Below are 26,305 nucleotides of genomic sequence, written 5' to 3'. Positions count from 1 at the left end.
AACACCTAACACCTTTTAGCTTCTTTTCATATGGAGATATTATACATATAACCAGTTCACATTTACTGAGGACATCTGGAAATGAGATAAATCTCATAGTGTTTTTAATATTCATAAAACCATTATTATTTTTATTGTAACTAAAGGTTTAGGTTTTAAAGGTCATTCTGATTGTTTTAATTTAACTAATCAAATCCAGCCTGCAACCTTGTTTAAGGCTATATGAAGGGGTATATCTTCTATATTTCTTTTTGTTCTGTACCCTGTCAACATTTGGCAATTTTTCTATCTGTTTTTCCCTTTATTTCTTTTTTTTTTTTTTTTTAATTATAAAACAAATTAAGTTGTAATATTGGCACGTTTATTAGAGTTTTGGGACATTTTCAGTTACACATAATTGATGATTGATAACTGAATCCAATCCAGTTAAAATGGCTCAGGCATCTATTTAATTCGACAAGTGTCATTTTTAACACATCTCTTTTTGCAGTGTAGAGGCTCCACCATTACCAGCTGTATGAATATGAAAGAACAAACGCATTACATTTTTTGACATCATAGGCTGTTTCTAAACACATGCCAAAATAAACTGAATTATTCCTTATCATATTTTTCTGTCTTTATTTAATGCATCCATTCCTTCCCCTCCTGAGAGCAGGAGCCGTGAAGGTTTCAGTGCGTGCAGCCTAAACACACTCTGCTCTGAGGCTCTGATAATGGCATGCGCTCTCAGCGTTGCAGTCACATACTGCGCAACAGGCACTCCGCACTCCCGTGGCTCCCACGGCTGCCTGCGCCCCAACCTTCCTTTCGGTGGCGCTAGAGCACCAGACAAAGCATCGCGCGGCATAGAAGAGAGAACTGATCCAGTGCCACATAAGCTGTGCTTTCCTTTGCCGCAACTTTGATGGTGTTATGAAATGGGAGCTGAATGCGCACTGCAGGAAAAGAGGAGGTTCAGGAGATTTACAGTCCTCTCCGCTTTAAGCTGTAAAATCACAGGCCTGACATGAGGACAAAATAACGGAATAATATCCGTTCACCCACGAGTTGAACGTGTGATGAGCAGTGATGAGCAGTACTGCGCATTCCCCCCCATGTATGTTTCAAGTTAAGTGATTTGATCTCTCTTCACTTTCATTGTTTGCTGATACAGTTTGGACCACTGGCTGTTGTCATGATGATACTGAAGAATCATTCACAGTGGAAAAACACCTGTGGCACCAGCTTTCATTCACACTCTGTCTCTGTCCTTCTCCGGCTCCATCGCGCGCGTTTACGCACACTCCAACGCGCGTTCCAGCGTTCTTTTGGATCTTTCAGCACCGTTGCCAGCTATATATGTCTAGGTTGTGTTATTGTACAGATGTAATTCGTCTTTCTCGTCTGTTTCGGGCTGAGGACAATTTGTGGCTGACAAGACATTAAATCCAGCGCAATACACCTGATGTTTGTCTTCCAGTGGGAGCTCTTGTGCTGGAAGCACATGTTTGCTGATTTCATAAGCAGTCAGGTGTGGGATTAATCTGCACCTCACTGCGCCTTAGGATCAAATCCAATACGATAACATGCATGTGTGGGTGGATATGGGGAATGTGAGAGACCAAGCACCCACTGAGCACCCATTTAGAGGCCGTTGCGTAATCCTGTTTGAGGTATGAATTGAAAATGCCAATCAGAAGACCCCGGATCTGTCCTTTGGTAACAGATAATAAACTAATAAACGTACAGTAGAGGAGCGGCCGCGTGGGTCAACAGCTCTATGTTTAGAGTCCTGGTGGGCGTAAAGAGAGACGGGGGGGAGAGGGGGGAGATACTTGAGCACCGACCTGCCTGGAAACAAGAGTGGGTCGCTTACAAATTAGGACTCACAATAGACCTTTCTTTCATTCATTCACGCCCTCTACCAATGCTCTACGCATGTAATGAATGAACATTCATGAGCTGAGAATGTCAGCGCTTATTTTTAGACTCCTTGCCTATATTTGGGTGCATAGAAGAGGTCATAATGAGCCTGCAGCTGGGCCACTACAATGTAGGAGTATGAAACATTTTTTTGACGCCCTGAAACGTATCAGAAAATGTCACTCTCCTCACACGTGTTTTTCTGCCATGATTGTATGGTTCCTATTATTGCATCACGGCACAGCAGTGTGTAATAAAGCCTGCGGGCATTTACAGGCCCAATGCGACCTCTTCTCTATCGGACTGTTGGATTGTTCCCGACAGGGGCGAAAAAAAAAAGAATTAATATTTCACCTTCTCCGCAAGTGGGCTTTGTTGCACTGTTTATTATTATTTCTCGGCGTCATAACGCGCTCCTGGCTGTCATCAACTATGCCATTTTCCCTTTTGGACCTGTTGAAATGTGTTCCTCGTTTATCATTATGTCAGCCGATATACAGAAGAGGAGAAAAGCAATCTTTAGTTGACAACTTGCTCTCTTTTGTGTGTGTGTGAGCGCGCCGTTATAACTCGTTATATAAGGTGACACCAGCCAATCACATCTCATTCCGCTTCTACCTAGCTGGGCGAAGGGGTACAAGGAGGGGGTGTATATAAGCAGCTAAGCGTGGGATTTTTCTATCAGTGTCAACCCATCCAATGATCCACACAGCCTGACAGGGTGAGAGCGCACAGAGAAGCGCGCAGGGGAACCGGGGATCCGTGCTGGCGCGTTGTGTGCACTTGTTGTGTACGGCATTGACCGAGAGGGGAAACCTCCTCCTCCTCCTCCCACCAGCCTCTGCAGCTTCCAGAAGGTGAGACAAACCCATGCTGCCGCCGCCGCTTCACAGAGCGCTCTCCGTCCGCTTAGGTGCTGAACCGCGGGACAAGACCCTTCAACCGGTGACTTAGAGCTGAGACTCATCCAAGAGACGCAAGCTGCAAAGATAAACCTGCACAAACACACACACACACACACACACACACACACACACACACACACACACACACAATTATATGCACATGTGTATGGATTTGAAGCAATTCAAAAACAAAGAAGAAAACACGGAGCAGAAGTGATGGCTGGACTTCCCCCCGCCCTCGGCGTCACTCCGGCGGTCTGAGCTCAGCAGCCTGCGCGCACCGGAACCCAGCGGAGCCTCCGTAGATGAGGAGAGCTTTCGATCAGTGAGGTACGCCTCTTACAACAAGGATATTAGGGAAAGAGAATTGATTGATACATGCAGCTGCAAAAATGGGCTGTATCAGCTCCAAGGCGCCTGTTGGTAAGCGTCATTTTTAATCTGCTCTGTCATAAATAGAAAGCACGCTGGAGGGAGGCTGAATGTTCGCATTTGTTTCTTTCCTTCTTTCTTTCTTTTTTTGCTGCAGCCTGTCGCGGGTGCAGAGTGGATTTGGGTGCTTGTAGTTGCACAGCATGCTGTGCCCGGAGATGTGAGACATATGATAGCGCTGCTGCTGCTGCTGAGTCATATGCAATGTGAATAAGGAGCCTCACACAGAGAGGATATAAGGCGTTTAAGATGACTGGAATTTGTGGAAATTTCAGTGCAGTGGAGGTTAAATGCGTCTGTGCGTACGGGGGGGTTTAGTCGAGGGGTGGTGGGGAAGTGCTTGAATGGGGAGGGAGGAGGGGGGAGTGAAGCTGGTATATGCAGCCTAAACATCGCGATGCTACGAGAGTTGCAAGAAAGCTCAGAGGCAGGCAGAGAGGCGACAGAGGCGCTCTTGACGCCGTTGAAGGATACGCTGTTAAAGCGTTTTTATATGTTTGTGACGAGAAGACGCACCCGGACAAGATGGTTCTGACCGCGCTGACCCAGTTTAGTTGCAAGGTAGGACACCTTATTATTGTTGCTCATATCCGTGAACCAAAATTACAAATCTCCAGCTTCATAACTCGTTTATTTCCAAGAATTTTTGGATTCTTCGTCTTTGCGTAAAAGTAAAACCCGTGCATGAGTTCACAGCCGCGGATGTATACATTTAAACGGTGCTTGCAGGCGCACACATGCAGCAATAGATCATTATGCTTGTTGCCAAGAAACAAGCTCCCTGTTGCCACCGCATCTCTCTGCTCTCGTGGTTGTTTACACCTTTTTTTTGGTGGCTGGATGTGTCTCCTCAGCCAAACGTTGCAGAGGGGCCCCCCGACCTCTGACGCGTGTCTCCCCCCAGATCTCCTCCACCAACATCCCGTTATTTATCTGACCGGGTCTCCTCTGTAGCCTCCGTAAATCAAACCTGCACCACATCCATCTCCATCACTCTCTCTTACACACAAACAGACCTGCTCGCTAATGTAAATGTCACACGCTGTGATTTATCCGTCATATCCACGCTCTATAGACCGCCCCCCCCCTCTCCTCCTTCTAATTGGTTATGTAATCTGTCGTTTCAGTCACTTGATGATTATGGCGCCTTGTCCCTGTCTCCTTGTCGCGTAGTGCGTTAAGGACATGCCTTAGTCACATAAATCCCACATAAAGCTTCTGCACATTTATAAAGTGTCTGTGTGTGTGTGTGTGTGTGTGTGTGATGTACAGTTGAGGCGACAGCAGCCACCTGTTTGACTCCCCATATCTGTATGTGTATGACATCACACTGCTGCTGATCCTCTTGACCTAATTGTGTTGATTCGCTCATAAATCTGACACACACACACACACACACACACACACACACACACACAGATGTACGGCCGAGGTCCTCCTGTCTGCAGTTTCCACGACAACGGGAACTACAGAGGAGAGAGTGAGAGAGACCAAAGTCAAATAAATCAATAAATCAAAAAATAAATACAAATCAAATTAAACATTAAATCACCCTAATTCTCGTTTGGTTTAACGGAAGAGGATACATTGTGGAGCTAGATCATAGTCAAGGTGAGAGAGATTAATTAAGATTAAAAAAATAAATTAATAAATCAGTCACAGATGGAGGATGGACCTCAGCAGAGAGCCGGCACAAGTTTCAGTCTGATCTGTCTAAGACAAAAACAGGCCAACCTCTCAGTTGCGAGTCCATTACAGTGGTGGTGTGTGTCATGTTTCAGCAAGTGTGTGTTTATTTCTATTCCATTTTGCTCTGCAGCATCACAGCCGCACACAAACTACAATCCATGATGAAGAACCGTGCGTAAATGCAAAACGTCTCCGTTAAACGTCGTTTAAAATCTAGGCTGTGTGAGTGTGTGCGTGTCGCAGTAAAAAGACAATAAACCCGCTCAACAAACCTGTCAAGAGGAGGCTGCGAAATCTGAGCGTTTTCTGACAATTACTTGCTGACGTGTCACCATCAATATCCCTGCGGGTTCAGCCCCGCTGCACAGCCCGCACGTACCGAGAGCTCAGATGACCGTCACATTTCTGCACATCAATCCGATACACAAACACGTGCGCATCTTTCACTCCTCTCAACAATACTTTCATTGACCGAGGTGGCCTAGATTTCAACGATACGATACGCCCGCCCGGCATCTGATCTCATCACACCCAATTAAACGGCACACATTGAATTGTGCTGGAGGGCAACTTGAGCCCAGCGCGTTAAACGGCAGGTCTGTGACCCAGGAGGGGTGATGAGTGATTGGGCTTAATATTGGACTCAATATTTGAGATGGGTGCTGGCGACTAATCGAGCGAGTCGCTCTTTTCACATGCACGTAACTAGAAACGGCTCCCTGCAGTGGAGGGCTGGAAAGAGGAGCCAGGCACTGACATTTAGAGGCCCACCTCTTAATCTCGTTTTGCAAATCTGATTTGATGAGCACGCGCAGGATTGTACATATGTGTGTGTGTGGAAGAAGAGGAGGAGGAGGAGGAGGAGGCAGGTTCAGTATGTATGATGTGTGATGGGAGCTGTCCAGGTGCTGAAATGCTCTAAAGCGTTCCAACTGTGCCCAGCGGACCCTTCATCCGCCTCCAAGATCAGGCTCATCATACAGCACCTTTGGTCCATCATGGTCCACGAGTGTGTCAGGTCATGGCGAGGGGCAGCTGTCAGAAAGGTTAAACTCATGTAGTCAACCGAGCAGTCCTTTATCTGCAGGCGCTTTGCGGCCAGGTGGTTGCTTAGTGACATTTAGCGCTCCACGTCCCGCGTCGCGTCTCTTTGCTCGGTTGTGTTGATGACGTGGTCTGTTCACGTCAGAGAATTAAACAAGGTGTAAAAAAATCATCACAGGCAGTGCCCCTTATTCTGTTATAGAGCCGATCTCCTTCACTCAAAGCAGAATCAACTTCATAAAATATCATTAGGCTTGGTTGGCTGCTGTCGGGGCCTTACCTGCATGACATGGCATGGCTTTAAAGTGCATGGCAGTAAGCCCCCCTCACTCCCACCTGTTATCTCACAACAAGTGTCTGCTGCAGTGAAAGATTTTTTTTTCGTGAATGCTGAGCCTGACACTTTACATGATAAAAAAAAAAAGACTGTAAATAAGTAGAAACACTTGTGCATGGTACAAAACAAAGAACCCATTCAGTTCTTTAGCACTAGAGCAATTTAAATTTACGATATTATTAAAATATATTTGCTTCAAAAATCTTATTTTTTGTATTTTATTTTAATTTTACGTCTTTCTGGGTGGGTTAGGTTATCTATTTTCACACCTGACGTAGATGTTTGAATGACGTTTTCTTTGGGGCGGAAACTGCAGTGAGATACGGCAACAGCACATTTCCTTAAATGGTCATCGCCCTCACTGGATGCCCCGGGGGTCCTCACGGAAGGCATGGGTTGGCATGGTGACTGCAATTTTGCCCATAAAGCAACACGTAAGGATTAGCCTAATCCTTAAAACTCATAATTCTTGCTCCAGTAATTAAAACACATATTATGAACAATAACGTTTCAGCGCCACGTGCGTTGTTGTCATAATATATATTTTATTTATTCCTGATTTTTTTTTTTGGAGCGAGAATATGGTGGTGCGCAGCTGCTATGAGTTTTATAATAATGTTCACCTGCTCTAATCTTCACGTGGCTCTCTTCCTCCTGACAGTGGCGGTTGACGGTTCGTTGCGCGTGGACTGGAGCGCGGCAAGCTCCGTGTCTGACCTCGCGCTTTTGGGGAACACGCGGACCTGCTTGGCGCGCAGACTGATTCTGACAGCACCTTTGGGCGTACTGGACTTCAGCGAGGTGCCCTCAACAATATATATATATTTGTATTATTTCAGCTTGGACTGGTTTTGTAACACAGCCTAACTACCTAGCTCCATAGACCCTTTTCACTGCAGCCATTTTGACATGAAACAGTAGGTAAACACAGGTGTTACTAATGATACTAATTAAGGTCCCATTCCATTTCAAACAGAGTCAGGGTGCCGCTGTGCTGCATGTTGGCTCACTGGAAAGGCTCTGCTACAATAAATGGAACGGAACCTTAATTAGTATCATTGGACACACCTGTGTTTACCTTAGTGTTTCATGTCAAAATGGCTGCTGTGAAAAAGGTCTGTTGCCCCCTGTCCTCCAGAGACTTAGCTCTGTGCTAGCTGATATTTGCTTCATGGTTTAATGACGCAAGTGTGCATTAGATGCAGGCAAAAGGTTTTTACAGGCTTACATCACTTCCAGGAACCAAGCACTCCATAGAGTTTTATATTTATTGATACTGTGTATATCACGTAACATGATTTCAGTGAAGTTAAACCTCTAGTGTAAGATAACGTAGTCAGGCACCTACCAGATACGCCTAATCAAAGATGACAGTCTCCCAGTAATTCATCACATGAAGCAGAAAATGATTTTCTCAACCCTTCCTGGTTTAATAATTACCTTATTAATTACGCCGTCCACATCTTTAATGTGTGGCTCAACCCTGAGTTCTCTCGCCATTTTAGTTTTCATTAAAGCTAACCAGTAATTAGCAATTGGTTTTTAATTTGGGGAGTTCTTGAGATCTCAGCGCCGCAGAGTGATGCATCTCACCTTTGGACAAAACACAGCACAAATGATCTGCTCTCTAAGAGATCACTACTCCAAGGCTCTGATTCCTCTGTTAGACCATGTAAGCAGGTGTATTTAAGTTCAGAAGGGTAGAAAACACATTTCGCTGTCCACTGGCTTCACCGAGTTTCTGACAAGAACCCCACCCCGTTTGCTGTAGCAATGATTTAGATATTAGGGTAGAAAAGAAGATGTGTCAAGGGCACTTTGGCAAAGGTGGTGCGGTGCAAACCATTTGCAGACCTGTCTTTGTGTCTAGAAATTATGGACCTTAAGGCAAAGTACTTTTAAAACTCAAATCCGAAACGAGTGCAACGCTTATAATTGGTGCAGAGATGATGATGATGATGGTAATGAGGATGATGAATCCACCTTGCCTCTTTTATCCATCAGTGCACACCATCTGGGTGTGAATCTGATGTGTCGCAGTGAGCCAGCCAGGCGACGATTAGCAGCGCCTAAGTGATCCATTATGAAACGCAGCCTCTCGCTCTTCATGGGCAAGACTGTTATTGAATACTGGGCACTGTGCGAGACAGGTTGGCTGGATTGCTGATCTTATCACATCTCTTTTCCAGAGGAAGGACTATCTAATGCTTTACACTTCAGGGACACCCCAGCCCCCCAGCTGAAGTTGGGGCAACAATTGACAAAATAAGCATCTGGTAAATGTGAAATGATCAGACCTCTTGGTCATGAAACTGAAATAAATGAAATACTATAATGCATTTTTCTGCTTCATATTTAGAGATAGATTCGACAAGATGATGTAAATTCCTCACCTCCATTATCCGTGTCATCTCTGAGCAGCAGCATCTACATTAATCGACAGCAGGAAGGCACATGCAGGAGTCTTTCATTTGGCTGTTGTGGCAGTCGATTGGTGTTCTCAGCACGTGACATCATCAGTGAATCAGGCATACCAGGAGGAATTGTTCCACGGTGACCAGTTGCCATAGAAATGTTCCCTTTGTGGAAAAGTTGAGAGAGAGCGAGAGAGAAAAAAAGAGGAACAGAGGGACGTATGAAGAAACGGCATGTTGCAGGCAGGCAAAGATTTTCAGGTTATTTTCCACCAGGGAAGCAAATATTAAGCCCGTATTTTCTACTGAAACCTTTGACGGCTCGTCTGTGTTTCCAAGTTGACATTTGACAAATAAGAAAAAAGGTATTTGACTCAATCAGCTAGTTCAATGGCACAAATTACATTTCTGCTGGGATATAACCTTAATTAACCCCAAAAATAGAGCCAATACAAATACGCCACACATCAATCAACGAGCACCCACAAAAAAAACCATAAAATCTCTGAAGTGTGGTTTTGTGTGCGTACAGGCTTCCAGGTGATGCAGATGGGGAGACACCAGTGAGGTTCAGTTTCATCTCTCTCTCTCTCTCACACACACACACACACACACACACACACACACACACACACTGCCAGCCTGGCTGCGCTCAGTTTCGTGTTGAAGAATCTGTTGTGTTTCTCTCCGGTCAGTCCCAAGGATCTGCACTGACTCACACAGGCGACAGTTAACCAATGATTTAAAAGCTGAAAGTGAACAGGACTGGACAGCATCACAACAACTGTCTGTGTTCCCCAGATCAAGAAGATTTATGTGTGTATGTGTGTGTGTTTGTACTACCATTTTACTGAGAGAGCATGACTATAGACACAAGTCTTACCTGATCAGTGCATCAGGTAAGGGTTATAATGCTTTGTTTTGAATTAGGCTCATATTTAAGATTATTTGTGTATGAGCATGTGATGGGAAGAAGTGCTCGGTCTGTTCTGAGTGCTGCTCATGTCTTCCTCTGTGTTCGCTCTGTTGTTCAGTAGGGCAGTGGGAGAGCGAGGGGGTGGGGTTGTGCTGTTACTGGAGCTCTGTGGCAAGGTGATGCTCAAGCATACAGCTGGACCCAGTTTTTAAAAGCTCAACTGAACACTTAAATTGAACCATTTAGTGTCTCTGGAATGGAAAAATGACAAGTTGTGTTTCCAGACTGTGTTCTTGTCAGCGTAGGAACATCTCCACCACTAGAAAAACACATATCTAAAACAAACTTGGCAGTGTGAGACAGGTGGTTTTAAGTTGGATATCCCCAAAGATGTATAAAATCCTCCCACACCGTACTGAAATGGTTTCTCTGAGCAACTATTTGAAAACAAACAAAACATATTCAGCCATGGGTGAACAACAATAACTCTATGACATCTGATTTTTAATTTAAAGACGAACACAATATATCCTCGCTAACCCTCCTTAAGGGTATATGTCACAGATTATCCTGCCTCTGATCTGTGAGCTGCTCTGCGGCACAAGAGGATTAACAGGCCTCGAGGCAGCCGCTGATACCATCACGCACTCAGGATCCCCCTTTTGCTCCTGCAGGGCCCTTCTCACAGACAATTCTGGTCGTTGTCATTTTGTCGGAATTTTGTTGCTACTAAGTGGAATTGACAGGACGAGGTCGGGGTGATGCTTCTGGGATGCCTTTCTAATTCACTGCAAATCAGACGTGGTCTGTTTGACGGACGACTCATTAATGAATGGAAGCAAAATAGAAAGATTTAAAATGACTCAGCAATCCAGCTACGTACTATAGGGGCAGCGCAGTTGTTCTAGAAAGTCAATTAGCTCAGCGTTGGGTCTCTAAATGAAGGCAGGTGAAACTAGAGCTTCAGAGAGCTACAGTCAGTCACCACAGGACTGGACACAACCTGTTCAGGTATACCTGTCTGCTAAAAGCATCATTAAATTGCTCAGTCAGGCAGGCGTGTTGACCCATACTGAGTAACAACATGAGAGCGTCAGCTCGGCATGTGGCCTTTGCTGTTGACGTGCCCGCTTCCCACGTGAGTACAGGTAGGGCTATTAAAAGAGTTAGCAGACAAAAGAACTTGCCAACACCCGATACTCCCTCTGTGGTTTGACTTTACAGAGCAGACAGATTTGATGGAGGACAGACCGGGGAGGAGGGTGGGGGTCCATCTTTTGTCTACTGTCTGGTTCTGTTAGCTCATAGCAGGGAAATTACCCATCGAGCCGTCTGGACACGGAGCTTCATCAGTTTCCTTTCAAGAGTTTTTCCTATACCGTTAGATCAGCCACATCTTGCACAACTGGAGAGATTCACTGGGGTATTGTGCAGGCTGTGTGCAGATAATCAGCAAACAATACACATAAACAATAAACATACAGCAGCTGATCCAGAACCAGAGACCTCTTTTTCTTTCTATGCGTGCTTGCCATGCGTCCAGCCGCTCTGAGTTGTAGCTTGAGAAGACTCATCTCAGTTACAAGAACAAAGTGTTAGCTTGCTCGTTAGCCACTAGTCTAATTTTAACAAACCACTTATGTTAATACATGGCTACAACTAGAAGCAGTGTCACTGACATGTTGTTTTTCACTTGTGTTTCTTCTCTTGTTCGTGAAGTAATATGCAAACGAGATGCAAACGCAAAAAACATTTAGCTGAACAGACCTAAGATTATAATTCATTTCTAACATTAAAGGAATAGTTGTTGTCTCTGCTGGTTGCCTGGCGACCTTCTGGTGACAATAAAACTCCAGAAGTCAAACATAATACCCTGTAATCCACAAATGTCTTGTTTTGTTCACAACCCAAAGATATTGAGTTACTTTAAGATGAATTGATTATGAAATTTGTTGACCATTAAATTGATAGCTGATGACTGATTGAATAATGGTTGCAGCTCTATTTTAACATGACCTATTTATGAGTAGCTGCTGAAATAATCACCATTCAGCACTAGTGCGTGCATGCACATACGTGTTGTTGTTGTTGGCAAACAGCTTGCGATTCATTAAAATCACTGTTTGGTGTATAAAGAGAAAATCCTTTCACTTCACAAGGCCTTAAAGTACACTGAAGCAGTGTGAACACAGGAGTCCCTGCTCCATGAAAAGACAACTCTGTGTTTTTTCCTGTGAGTCATAGCACGACGTATTGACAGGCTGGCTCACATTCATGCTGAGCTGAGCTACTGTGCAGTATTCCCCTGAGTCATGCTTTGTTTTTTCTTGTCCTTTCAGGTGAATGTTGATGACACCATTGAAATGTTACCAAAATCAAGGAGAGCTCTCACCATTCAAGAGATTGCTGCATTAGCGCGATCCTCCCTGCATGGTGAGTGCAACATTTAACACATCAAAAGTTAATGAGCTGGATTAGTACAACCGGTATTATCATCATAAAAATATATGCTGTAGCATAATCTCTTGCTTTTTCCTCATAGGTATTTCCCAGGTAGTCAAGGACCATGTGACGAAGCCTACAGCGATGGCTCAGGGCAGAGTGGCCCACCTCATAGAGTGGAAAGGCTGGTGTAAGCCTATCGACAGTCCAGCAGCCCTGGAATCAGACTTCAACTCTTACTCCGACCTGACTGAGGGAGAACAGGAGGCGCGCTTTGCTGCCGGTAAAACTTGTTTGTTACAGAAATATTCAAAAAACAGCTCTGCTTCTCTTATAAAAATGTGCAATATAATGATGAAAGATCAGACAAGAGATCCTAATTAAATGAAAAACCATCAGAACAAAAAGGTAAACATACAGACAAACAGATGTCACATTAATCATTAATTACAGTCAGTTAAATCAAGATGTTGCAAATACTGAGGTAATAAAAAAACTCAGATGGATTTGCAAAGTCTCACTTCAAACAAACTAGTTTGTTTACAATATACATATATGGTCTGAAAAACTACATGAACACGGAAGTAGTTTTGAATTGATATTTAGACGTTGGTTGCAGGCAGTAACTTCCATTTAAACCTGCTGTTAACATGTATCTATGTAAGGTATGAATGCTCACAGAGCACATTGTATTTGGTCATCTGAAGGTTGTTTGGTTCACACTGCGAGCGCATCTCAGCAGGGTGTAAATGCAATCAGTACAGGGTGACCTCATTTAACACGGCACAGTACTGTGCTTTAATGGGGAGTGGGGGCAACAAGAGACAAACTAGTTGAGGAGTCCGGTTAGAGGCAGAGAGATTAAGGCAATATGAGGAAAAATCACATAACTCCAATGTCCCTCATTTCATTCTAATCTTATGAAGGCAAAAATGATAAACCCATATATACATGGACCAAGATGTTTGGCCATGGCAGCTTTCAAAGACTACATCAACAGTTTGTAACTGCTTTCTATTATAAATCAGTTGTCTTTCAGATAACGCTAATGACATCACTATGACATCATCATTTTCTCAGTCTTTGAGCCACAGATGGCATTATACAACTGTTTTCACAGGTTCAGTGGGACTCATGACAAAAGAAGAATGACTGGCATGTGAAATAGGTGGACTGTCCCTTTAAGAAAAAATTCTGCCCAACAAGTTGTAAGGTCACCTAACTCTTTCTCAAGATGTTCATCAAACATCTGTCTGGCTACTTTCTTAGTATATTGAGATCCAATCTCAACATGAGAAGAACACTTACTGAAGGTGTTAGTGTAAATGCCCGTGATCAGGTGTCATTATCCAGATAAAGGCTGGATGCAGCCACACATGTTGTTGTCCTTAACTCTTCTCCTGTCCACATACAGATGGTTTGTTCCTCTCAGAGCGTCACTCACCTACAGCTCACCTCCTTTACTTTGCTTTCACTCCTGCACCCTCCATTCATTACCCCGTTCCTCCTATTCACACTGTCCTCTCTTTTAATACTCCTCTCTGCCCTTCTGCCTCTTTATCTCCTCCTTTTCTCTCTTTTTCAACCCCCACCTGCTCTCCCTCCATTCTCTCGCTCGCTCCCTGCAATGCAGACTCTCAAGGTTAATTTGCACAGTAAGGTTTTGCTCCTGGCTAGTGCCACCATGACTGAGCGATTTTGCTCTGTGCCTCCTCTGTTTGTCTTAATTTTTTCTTTTCCTCTTTTATGACTTACTATTGACATGACTTCTCTTGTCATGCCCCCATCTTCTTCTGTTATATGACGTGATGTAGATTTAAACAAGCTGATTTCTTAAAGATGACAAAGTTAAAAGCATCCAAAATTGATAAAAGTTAATCATTTCACAACCAACCAATGACAGTTGGTCTTTTGTTTGAAATGTGAAATGTAAATGTCAACAGCAGATAAGCAGTGTCTAATGCTAAGAGTTTGTGTGCCCTGCACACCCTTTTAGGATATTTAATTAGTGTAAGTTAAATAGCAGTGTGGGCTGGGGGGTCATTATGATACATTATATTCTCCTTTCTCTTCAGCTTACATCATCAGTGTGTGCCCATTCCATCAGGGAGCTGCCAGTTGTGCTGACTCCTTTTATTTTGTCAACTCTCTCCTTGTAGTCCAGTGACGGTGTCACTGTGGACGACTGGACGCACTGCGTGAATGTCAGCGAGTGTGTTAGTACATCACATGCAAATGTGTGAAGTGTTTGGTGTGTTTCGACGTGGATACAAGGTAGTGACACAGCAGTGTGTGTGTATGTGTGTGTGTCTATTTGTAGGAGGCATCCTGAGAATTGAAAATACAGGTTGGGTTGTCCTATTGATATACACACAGACACACACACACACACACACACACACACACACACACACACACACACACACACACACACACACACACACACACATTCTTTGAAGTTAATCCTGCAGTGTCTCTGCATAGTGCATGAAACTTGCTGCCAACACAGAGAAAGGCTTATGTCACTGTGTGTGTTAAGTGTGTGTATGTGTGTGTTATAGTGGCAGTATTCCAGTTTCTGGTGCACTGTAGTGTAGCAAGGATATATTTAGCCAGACCAGTCCTGCTCACCATGTTTATACTATCCCAGGCCTGTTGGAAAATCTAAATTGGGAAATGATGATCTAAGTATGCAGCGGAGTGAGGTGCTGCTAAACTTTTTTCTGAAAGCAGCTATAATAAATACTCTCTAACAATGTATCCCATGACTGTGATGTGAAAGCATTCGCTTGTAGTGATGAACCCACAGAGAATTATCACTCGACCCTGCAGTTTCCCCTCAGTTCTGTGGAGCGTTTAATAGCTTTCAGCTCATTACTTTGTTTTCACAGCCCCCAACTTTACTGTTTTGGTTCCCTCACATGGCTCTCATCAACCGCACTTCTTTTTTCTTCAGCGGAAACGCTTTGATAAACCCGACCTGCCTGACACCAAACTGACAGAGAGACACAGCAGCTAGCTGGAGAACAGAGAGAAGTCATCAGTGCTGTGTGTACAGCTTTTGTTTTCATTGCCCCAAAGAGCTCAAAAATAAAAGATAATGTAGGCTTAAAGTAAGAATTATGCATCAAAGCTCCAACATTTCTACAAAAAAATAACAGCTAAATGGTGTCTCTGTCATTTGTATGTAGCTTTGTGCACTGGGCACGATCTCCCAAGAGGAGTACGTAACGCTTTACGGCACTAAGTCACACACCACCAACTATTTGACTGATTTTAGTGAAACTGGATCATATTTTATGGAGAAAATGTTTTCTGCTTTTTCCTCTGGTGTCCTCCAGCTCTCTGCCTCAACTCTCTGTGATTTACAGAGTTTCCTGAAGGACAGTGAAGTAAACTGCTGTGAACTGTAGCTGCTGTTAGCTAATGGTAGCTCAGTTTGTTAGCCAGACTGCCCAGACTGTAAGCTCACAGCACGGAGTGTTAGTGTTTGTACCACAGGCATTAAAGCACAGAAATACCAGTGTCTACACAATGTTAGTTTAAAAAATGAAGGTGTCATATATCCATGAATATATTCATTCACTAGAGTTACTGTTTGCTTCCTAACTCAGTGAATATTTATGAAGTGTAAAACTGTAAACCATGTACAGCCTGCTGCAGTGTGTCCAAACTGTATCACCTTAAAAAAAGTAGAGAACACATTTTTGCAGGTTTTGATGAAATCATGATCTGTATTAGATTTAGTCATAAATACACATTACAGTAACAATTTCATTTTACATTAATATGACAGTCTGCAACAGAGATTTCCTGGTTGTCCTTAGATGCTATTTGTACAATGGGCAGATGGGGTTTAGTGTGTGTCTATTTGTGGACGGACACCATCTCTTTATCTCTATTTTTGGTCAGTGACATAAAAAGACTACGTACAGTGAGCGCGTGAAGTCTTTCTTCCAGAGAATTTTAAAAGCGTTTCAAAGGAGAACTAAAGAGCAGCCCGCACGGCGACGTTTGCCGGAGGACGTGCCGGTGTTTGTGAGGAGAGTTCAGGGCCCAGCTACAGTGGAAGATGAATGAGAGCATCGATCTCCCTCTGTGGGAGACAGCACATGAATACTGAGCCTTGATCAGAGAGAGAGAGACATAAAGAGAAGAAGACTGAGGAGAGACAGTCAGAGAGATAGGAATCAAAATGAGAAGTGAGGGACAAGGCTGAAAGATTGCACACTGAAAGAAAGAAAAGGGGAACGGTAGGAATGGGAAGAGTCAGGTGAGTCGATACAGCGTTTTATTGAGAGAGACGATTGGAAGAAAGGTGTGACATGATGGAAAGAGTGGCTGAAAAGAGAGGAATACAAAACAGAGTGAGAGAGGGAGCCTGACTCTCTGAATGGTCCAGCTCCTGATGATGATTGGAGGTGATTGGTCACTTGGACCTCGTGGCTTACTGGTTCTGGCACATGCTGAGTCACCCCAGCGACACACACATTCATGTCCTCTCTGAGGTCTTAGGTGTATGTGTGTAGCATGCACATGTATGCGAGTGTGTGTTTGGTCCCTTTCAAAATGCAGTGATTAATTACATGTAAGGTCTATTGAAGGTTATCTAGCCATAGGGACTAAAAAAAGTGTGGCTATGCAAACAGTTCACAACAGCACACACCAGGTTTTTAAATACATCAACTGTGTTATATGCCAAGAGGAGCATTCAAGATCCTGTCACCTGTCCCTGACAAAACAGGAAATACTTTTAATGCACTAAAGCGAAATTATCTGAATTACTGGCCCTTGTTTACCCGAATCTCTTAGAGAAAAGGATTATGTCAGAGCAGAGGTTTTCATAGTGGGAGGTCAAAATAGTTTTAGGAGAGACTCAGTGAATAGAAGTAAGAAAATATTAGATTAGTTATTACATCTGTTTTTAAAGGGACCACATCGAATAGCCTAAATATGTGTGTGATTTGGTTAAAGAGATTCAAATAGTTCAAACATAGTAATAAAAGCCTGAGGACAGACCTTATTTAATTTAATGGAGTCTGAAGTTTGTCAGACAACAATATTAGGTCATCTTGGCTCACTGTTGAGTGTCTATGGGATCAAATAACATAATTATGATCTCATGAGTAAAGCATATGAAGTGGATGGGGTCTCTGAGGGGAGGCCCACGGTCACAATATATGACTTTTTTCACATTAAATGTTTTCCAGCCTTCCCATTAATGCTTTTGAGACAAAAGACAGCAGAGTGGAGTATTCCGTTGAACTGATGGATTATTGTTGTGCAAATGGACATTATGCTGAGTTTACCATGTGAGCCATTGAGCTAAAGGTGATAACATCCTGCCCATTGTTGTTTTTTTTAACCCACACTTTATTAGTGATCCGCTCTATTTGTTCATGCCAGCCATGAGTTAAATACTGGCTTCTAGATTATACAAAGTTGAGCTGATGTTATATTATCATCATTTTATGCTGATTATTAGTCTTCCAGTGATAGGTCTGTCCTTTTACAGGACATTTTTGTGCTTCTTCCAGCTCACAGTCTCCTATCCAGCAGCAGGAATACAACCTGCCCAACAACACTATTAAACCCTCAATGACAGCCATCTTAAGTGCAGCAGTCAGTGGCCACTGAAGAACATTGACTGTAATGGGAATGCTGTCTCTGTCCAGTCTAATGCAACAGCATGCACTTTTTTTCCCCTGCCAATCAAAAACAGCTACATGACATGGAGACACAATGACCTGCTGCCTCCTTGTTACCATGCCAACCATGTATTTGTGTGTGCGCATGTGGAGCTTACGTGCATATGTGTGTGTGTGTGTGTGTGTGTGTGTGTTTGCGCAGGTGTGGCCGAGCAGTTCGCCATAGCAGAGGCTAAGCTGAGGGCCTGGTCCTCTGTGGACGGCGACGAGTCGAACGATGACTCATATGACGAGGAATTTCTGCCTGCCAACGAGCCCACCACACAGAGCACAGGTACACACACCACACACACACACACACACACACACACACACACACAGTGTACCTCTATATCACAATAGCCTTGGTGGAGGTAAATCACATTTATTTCCTTCATATTGTCCCCTTCCTTCCTAATACGCCATCACACACCCTCTTCCTCATCCATCTCTCCCTCTCTCTCCCTCTCCCTGTATCTTTCATTGTCCCAGTGCCCTAGTTTTCATCCCCTCCCAACATTTTTTTTTTGTTCCTCGGCGCAATTTGATATCCCTCCTGCAAGTTTAATATCATTTCCTTTGCTGCAGAGACAGTCTCTGTGTGAGGGTGGTGTGTGAGCGGGTTATAAATACACATTGACCATGGCTGTGTGTGTTTGTGTGTACCAGAGCTTTCATCTTGATTACACTGAACCACCAATAACCTGTACTGCAGCTAATAACATTGAGCCTGTGTTGCTTGTCTATCTTCATATCTACATCTATGGCTTCTCAACCTTCTGCCAAAGGCCGCTTAGTGAATGGAGCTTGACATGCACCAGCATGGATGTGACATTAATCTCTGCAAAATCAAAGATGATAATTCACTTCTCTATCATATTATCACATTTTGATTAGGTAGCTGGTTTCTGAGAACTACTACAGTCATTCATTTTTACATATATATATTTATTTTGCAAAAAGACTTACTTTGGGTACGATGTCATTCAAAATATTTATTTTTATTAATTGCTCTGCTGCTGTTTTCACATAGTTTTCCACTGCTTGTTTTTTTCACATGCAGTGCTTTATGACTGTTTTTTGCTTTAACATACTAATTCTTCCGGCTTAAATATTTGCTTTTTAGTGCCAACTTGAACTTTATGTGTTTGACATGAGTTTGTTGTCCTGTTGTAAAAACAGCAATTTGTGGAGTTAATTTTACAATCAGTGTCTTTCAGAAAAACACATTGTGTGTATCTTTAAGAACTAACAAACATGATGATCATAAATTACCTCTAATTGTTTAAGTCCTCCGGGCATGGCTGCATCGTGTTCCAGCAGTGACAGGCCGTTCCAGACAGTCATTGTGATTCCACCGGAGGCGCTGCAGTGTGTTGCAGAAGCGTCCCAGGCGTGGCTCTCCGCTCTGCTCCTTGATTTGCCAGATCGAGCTGGCAGGAAATCAGACACAGAATCTGGTCAATTTTCAAAACACAACACCCTGTGCAGACTCCTGATCCAAAAAAATTACAAAAAGGAAACAATTTAACTATAAAGTCTACTTACCCAGAGCTGAGACGCACATAAATCAAGTTAGTGTGGCATGAAGCTGTATGGAAAATGGACCGATGACATCACAGAGCAGTGTCTAGTGGAATCAAAGTGTTTCTTTTTACACCTTACACTTGTGTTTTTCCTGCTAGCTTCATTCCACATATCTTCTGCTGGTGCTTTGCCACATTCATCATTTGCTGCTGTATTTTCTGATAACATTTTATGCTGTAACCACTCAGCGATCCTTCAGGAAATATTACAGTTTCAGCTCATATCGTTTTCTCTTATCGTTGTTCTTTTTCCTTCAGGACTTCATGCTTACAGTCTGTATCATTCCCTCTAGATGTGCCATCATATCCTCCATACTTGAAGGACCTGATCCACAGTCAACTTTGCCAGCACCTGGGCCTGCGAGGGCCCTGTTGCGAGAGTGGTGGAGGAGGTGGAGAAGGAGGTGGCAGTGGAGAGCCCTCCCCCACGGCAGGATCCCCAGACACCCTAGGGTCCAGCCTCTGCAGCCTGGACGAGCACCACCCATTGCTGCGTGACCTGGGTGGACACCGCGGCACCCACTGCCACAGCAACGCCGCTGAGCTTGCCGCCAAAATCCTGTCGGCGCTGCAGGGAGGGGAGGAGCTGCTGCTGGCCCGACTTCAGAGGGCAGGGCAGAGCGGTTCCAGTGGGGGAGACTGCGGCTTCCATAGCCTGGGCGGGGCAGGGCGAAGCATCGGGCCCTGCGGGGGTCAGGACTCTCCTTGCTACTCCATGTCGTACTCTGAGACGTACCTGTCACCCGGTGAGGATGATGACACCCCCTGCAAGGACTATGAGAGCACCCTGTGCCAGGTGGAGGCGGAGGGAAACGGAGTGGAGTACCCGCCCGCCTATGACCTACGCAGGAGGGTCTCCGATGTGGCCTCCTCTGGGGTCGTGTCTCTCGACGAGGAGGACGAAGAGGAGGAGGAGGAGAGGGCAGAAGAGCCAAACAACCAATGACTCCTCTCATCACACCTCAGTGTTCAACTCCCCCAAGCTCTTTGGAGAGATTTCTTTTTTGCAACAACTTCCCCTCTCCCCCATGATGTCTGAAAAGTTTTAACCTCTGCGCATGTTATTTTTTGGACTGAAGCATCCATCTTTGCCTTACTTGCAGCATTTCGCCTCCTCTTTTTCCACTTCATAACTGCTTCTGTCCCCATTCGATGTTTCAACTCGGCGTCCAAACAATCTTTTTTATCAGTGCGAAAACAGGAGTGCTGGATGTGCCACAGCAGTCCGGTGACTTACTCGTGGGTATGATGCTCACAGTTTTCAGCTCCGTCCATACCTGGACGTGACTCCTCGGACGCCACAAACAGGCAGACAGAATGACACCAAATGACAGACTGACTCCAGGGTCCCAAACTCTGACTTATCTTTGCATGTGTTTTGCAAGTGCTGAAATCGATGGGCTGACCCGATCTTGAGCACGGTTTGTAATCTCAGCTGTTCTGTATAACCCCCCCACCCCAGCGCCTCCAATGAGAGGGAGGGGTCGACCCTTATCTTCCCCTCCTCCCTCCCTGCCCCCCCCCTTTGCAAGAGACAAAATAGCATCCTTTTGGGCATGGCTTGCTGAGTATGCCAAACTATTTAACCCTGTCACTACCAATTATGAGCAAATGCTGGAATGTCTTCAAAGTGACAGGACATAGTATGTATTTTAAAATAACAACGTTTAAAAAAAAGATTTGTCACAAATTATATGACAGAAATGATATGCTTTTATTGTACTAGTTTTCTATCACTCAAACATGTTGTTGTTCACATTATTCTAAACATCATTAATGATGGACATCTGCTATAATGATTTACTATAGCTACTGGATATTTTTGGGGTTCTGTGGATTCCTGCGTGGAAGACACGAGAACTTTGGTTGTCTTAAAAAACAAAACAAAAAAAAAAACACAGCAGCAGCAACAGTGATGACAACAAACAGAATGTTCCTGAAGTGACCCTTTGGCGTTAGGTGTTCAGCAGGAAGAGGCGCAGGTGGAGGAGACAGAAAAGTTTTTTTTCTGTGAAGAGACGAGTTGCATCTGAGATTTTCTATATTTTTGTATGCGTTGTCTTGCTTTGATCTCTTTGCCTATGCGGCGTGCCAGTGTATGTGGTTTTTTGCACGAAGCTAACGTGGCTGTAGATTTCTCCTTTTCTTCGTTATCACTGTGTGATATAGTTTAATGGGAAAAAATAACATTACAATGTGAAGAAAATTATTTTTTATTTCAAAAGAGGATACTGTGATACGGTTTGTTATTGCCATATGTCATGATCCTCATGAAGAGCTCTTCTTTTTTCTTTGCTCTTCTTTCTTTCCTCTCATACTGACTCCTGAAAAGCTTTGCCTTTTATTCTCTACTTTCCCTTCTTTTCTATGATGTTTTTGCAAAATGGCATGTTTATGGGACACATGCAGAAACTCCCATCTCAGCGGTGATGTGAGGAGCCCTGTTGAGGTTCTCCCAGAGGGACTGTCATTCATACAACTCAGGAAATCCCATCGGACCATTCCGCCCGCACACATAACACCACTCGTCTCTCATCCTCCGTGTGTGTATGTTTGTGAGAGAGGAAGCCTGGTGTGCGTAGTTATTTTCTACAACTAATTAAAGTACAGATTCAGTCCCCGCATCCTTCTTTCATGTTCCTTTTCTGTTTCAATAAGCCTCAGTGTGCGATTCTGATGTTTCTGACGTTTCGTGCAAATGTGTGTGTGGCTGTATTGTAAGATGTCAGCAGGCTGCTCAAGCTTGCACTTTATATCCATTCCAAACCCCTCCGATGCAGCGATTCCCTTTAAAAGCAGTGTGTGGTGTAGCTGAGCTCTCGTTGAAAATTTAACTTTTACTGGTGCTGGAGATTAAAAAACAGGCCATAACATCTGGAAATAATTTATAGAAAGCATGACATTGGTAAATCAGCTGACTTCTGAACTCAGAGTTCTATTAAAATGAGGAGTCCAAGTCAGAAGAGTTGGAAAAGACAGCGACAACTCAGGGGGAACCATTGAAGCTGTGCCTTTCATTCGTCACCTTTGCACCGTCACCGTCACCACATGCTGTCACTCAGGCCATAGCTTGGCTTCCTTCCCCTTCTCCCTCCTCCCTAAATGAGCCAGTGCAGAGTAAAACACTATGAGAATCAGTTCGATGACAGCACCGAACATGACGTAGCATCTCCTCCCTGGAGGTTACAGCAGGCCGATCGTCCTTTTGGTTAACATTAGAAGCCGGGCGATGCCACTGAGGCGAGGTTGTGCTTTTGTCCTGCCATGGTGACGTGACGAGAGCACGCCATTGTTCATCACCCCCCACACCCACATACGATTTATCAGTCTGTCCACCAGTGCATTTGTTCTGTCTGTCTCTCTTGTGTCCTCGTCCTCTCCTCGGGCAGTGTGTGTGTGAAGAGGTGTGTGTGTGTGTTAGAGAGAAGACGGGCACCTTGGTGTGATGCATTTTTCATTCACACAGCTGTCTCGTTCTCCCACATGAAGTGTGTTTTTATTTTTATACTTCTGATTACCATGACTACATCCATTCATCCAGTCTTCATCCATTTTTTACCACAACCTCATCCTGAATCTAAACGCTTCGTAGACGTGGCACTTTGGTGGATTTCCACATCTTTCTATCCTTGTGAGAACATTTTGTCCACATAAGAATAGAAATTAAAGAATTCCAGCTGACACACACAGACAGCCTGATGAATGTCTCCCCTCTGCATCCTTCTGTCTCTGTCCTGTCATTTCCTGTCCCACCCCCTCCTCTCTCTTTCTCTGTCCTTTCCTATTTGCCTCCACTCTTTCTTTCCCTGCCTCCCTCCATCCATCCATCCCCACTGGGGGCTCATTACATAACCAAGAGGAAAACTGAGTGCTACCTTTGCCAACAGGCAATTAGCCCGTGATTATGAAACCGCCTGACGGACAAGAGATGTGTATCTCTCTCCTGTCTGTCTTCTTTTTTTTCCACCCTCATGTCTTTTTCCACTTCACTCCATGAGCGCCCTCCCTTCCTTTCTCTCTGCACCCCTCCTCACCACCACAAGCTTTTTCTAAATGACATCTTTTGAGGTTAGCTGTCCCAGAAAACTCACAGCAGTTTGTGGAGAACAATGGATGTTGGAGTGAGGGAAGTGTTTCTCACACACGCCTCTCTGTAATATTTCGTAGCCGAACAGCAGAAGAAAAGCACGCTGTCCTTGAGTCAGACAGATGTCTTTAGAGTGAAACATGTTTCTTTTTGTGTAAGTGTGTGTCTCTGGGCAGTGTGTTTTACTTTGTTGCTTCAGGCAAGTGCTGACATTAGATACTTATCAGAGAGAAGAGCTCCAGATTCGCTCTCTGTGAGTGTGTGAGTGTGTGTGTGTGTGTGCGTGATAGTAGCGGGAGAACCCAGCGCTATAAAAAGACATCAAAACATCTGTTGGACACTGTCAAGGCAGGAGGGCGTATGAATATTCAGTTGGTGGTGGCGCCCCCGTCACCCTATAGCCTACTTACCATTTTAGAACAAAGCTGAAGGGCCTGGGGACTTCTCTCAACACACCACCGGCCCCAAGTGGTGAATATTAGGACGAAACCTGCGAACACAACCGAGACCAAGAGTGTGAAACCTGCTGCAGGAACTGAATAGAGAGAGTGTAATCTTCACAGAGAGATGGTCTGCGTTTAACCCACATTAGCTTTCACCGTCTTAATTAAACCGTCCCACAATCCTCTGGGGAGACGGGTGCACACAGTGACACCAGGCGCACGTGCACACACACACACACACACACACACACACACACACACACACACACACACACACACACACACACACACACACACACACACACACACACACACACACACACACACACAGACAGTTGTGAGAGTTCAGAGAGCAAAGCCATACAACTTACCCAACAGAGACACCATGAACAGGGTATACAGAAAATAGATGACCCAAAATGAATGTACTGTCTCATCCACATCCTAAGTGGGCTGCATATCACTATCAGCATCAGTCAAACACAAACAAACAAACAAACAAACACACACAGACACACACACACACACACACACACACACACACACACACACACAGAACCTTCTCCTCCCTCTGAGATCTCAATCTTTCTTTTTTCTTCTTGTTTTCCTCTTTAATATTTTTCTTCCTCTTTTGGCTGAATGTAATTATTTGATTATTGAAAAATGAATCTTTGTTTGCTGCATCTGATATTATTTCCAGTTAATAAAATATTGTTATTGTTCTTTGCAAAAAAAAAAACAACAACAACAAACATATGCGGTGTGATGTGATTTTTTAACATGAACATGATGTAACGATAGATAGGAGGACGAGTGTGGAGAGCTCCATTAACCTCACTGACTCCATGTAGTGTTTTATGGTTATGATTAGATAATGAACTGTCACATTCACCTTTTTCACTGTGGACACCATTAAGCCCATGCAATTAGCTTCCTGACGTGATGACATCGACATTATTAAGTTATTACCAGAGCAAAGGACAGCAGTCTGAGATACTGCGCACAGTCGGGCCAGTTGTACTCATCCTACAGCAGTAGGTATTTCATTTTTCCATGACATCATCGGCCCCCAGGGAAGCTCAGTAATCTATTTGGTGGGTCGGGAGAGGGAGGGGAGGGAAATATCAGAGCAGGATGTGATGGATTTTGAACAAAGGCAGAGTGCGATCAGAATCCTTGGTCCAGCAGTCAGGTCTGGTTTGTAGAGAGTTCTAAAGTGTGAAAATAAAAGGCGAATGTTCTAAACACCAAACAAGATATTGACATGAGACTGTAGAACATGAGAAAAAAATCTTTCAAAAATCACGTATTCTGGAAAGAAATTTTTGAAAACATGAGGTACAGTATGTTGAGTGTCCTACATGAAAGTCTTTAGTTTGTGACATACTTCAATAGGTTCTGAAAATGGTGTTCCAAAATAGGGACTAATCCAAAAATGACTCATATCCTAGTTTGCCAGCCTCAATGAACAAGCTGTGATTAAACCTTAAGAGACAGTTCAGACATCAGCTATGTAATACCCTGCACAGGAATACAGCAGTTATATGGTTGGTGCCAAAGTAAAAGGCATTGAAGTGGTGTAAATGTTCTGACTATAGCGTACATTAAAGTTCTGCTGACCCTGTCCATAGCTGTGTCTGGATCGTTGTCTGCTTCTCCAAACTGAGGGTGTGCTGACTGGCATGTCCTACACTGACCGTGGATACCTCATACAACCTCACTTAAAATACCCAAACTGACCCTTTGAAATACAATGATGCTTTAAATAACATATTTATTCACTTTCTTAGTTAGTTAGATGATTAGATCAAATATAAAGGAGGTACAGTGTGTTTGTGAGCTTTAGAGGTATTTGGAAGCAAATATTTGAACTTTGGACAAAGTCAGACTAGCTGATTCGCATGCTTCCACTTTTTCCTGCTCTGTTAATCGTCTCTTGCGCAGACATGAAATGTGTGTTTCCTGAAATACTGAGATATTCCTTTAAGGTTAGGAAGTGATATCATGGTTTCGAGATACCAACAACCCTGGTAGATTAGTGGTGAATTGCGGCATCATTCCCAGTGGTACCAGTAAAATCAGGAAAACCCAGGTCATTAAAGGTTGGGGTCAAATTTCTGGTGAGGGAAGTGATTATCCAACTTCTACTAACATTTATTTAATATTTCTATATCATGTTAGTTATTTGAGTGTTTGAGCCTAATGGCAATCTTTTTTTTATGTTGCATATTTCATACACCTTTCAACTTCTCTGCTGCAGGCCCCATTGACCTGCATTTTCAACACAGGACCTGATTTGGTCTAAATTGACCCTTAATGTTATTCCTGATGGCATTGATTTTGTTGTTGAACAATGTAGTGTATTGTCACATTTTCAGTGACCTCATCAGACAACATCTCTGATGAGGTCATAGATGC

The 26,305-nt window shown here is 43.8% G+C and overlaps 1 protein-coding gene across 7 annotated transcripts; it reads left to right on the top strand.

Moving 5' to 3' along the window:
* Window positions 1-2,528: 2,528 nt before the first annotated feature.
* On the top strand, window positions 2,529-24,286 carry fam131ab (family with sequence similarity 131 member Ab). Of its 7 annotated transcripts, none has more exons than XM_027280703.1 (6): window positions 2,529-3,140; window positions 6,974-7,113; window positions 11,982-12,075; window positions 12,185-12,367; window positions 17,935-18,066; window positions 19,651-24,286. In XM_027280703.1, the coding sequence occupies exons 3-6, from the start codon at window positions 12,006-12,008 to the stop codon at window positions 20,301-20,303; spliced, it is 1,038 nt and encodes a 345-aa protein (XP_027136504.1). In that variant the 5' UTR covers window positions 2,529-3,140; window positions 6,974-7,113; window positions 11,982-12,005; the 3' UTR covers window positions 20,304-24,286. The 7 variants fall into 7 exon arrangements, with proteins under 7 accessions (XP_027136504.1, XP_010731581.1, XP_019125657.1 ...); XM_019270111.2 differs by lacking the exon at window positions 2,529-3,140 and adding an exon at window positions 3,159-3,233; XM_027280704.1 differs by lacking the exon at window positions 2,529-3,140 and adding an exon at window positions 3,310-3,803.
* The last annotated feature ends 2,019 nt before the right edge of the window (window positions 24,287-26,305 follow it).

The sequence above is a fragment of the Larimichthys crocea genome, chromosome VII (genome assembly GCF_000972845.2).
Source record: "Larimichthys crocea isolate SSNF chromosome VII, L_crocea_2.0, whole genome shotgun sequence".
Classification (NCBI taxonomy): domain Eukaryota; kingdom Metazoa; phylum Chordata; class Actinopteri; family Sciaenidae; genus Larimichthys; species Larimichthys crocea.
The sequence above is the reverse complement of the archived record's forward strand: the minus strand, read 5'-3'. Positions and strand labels throughout refer to the sequence as shown.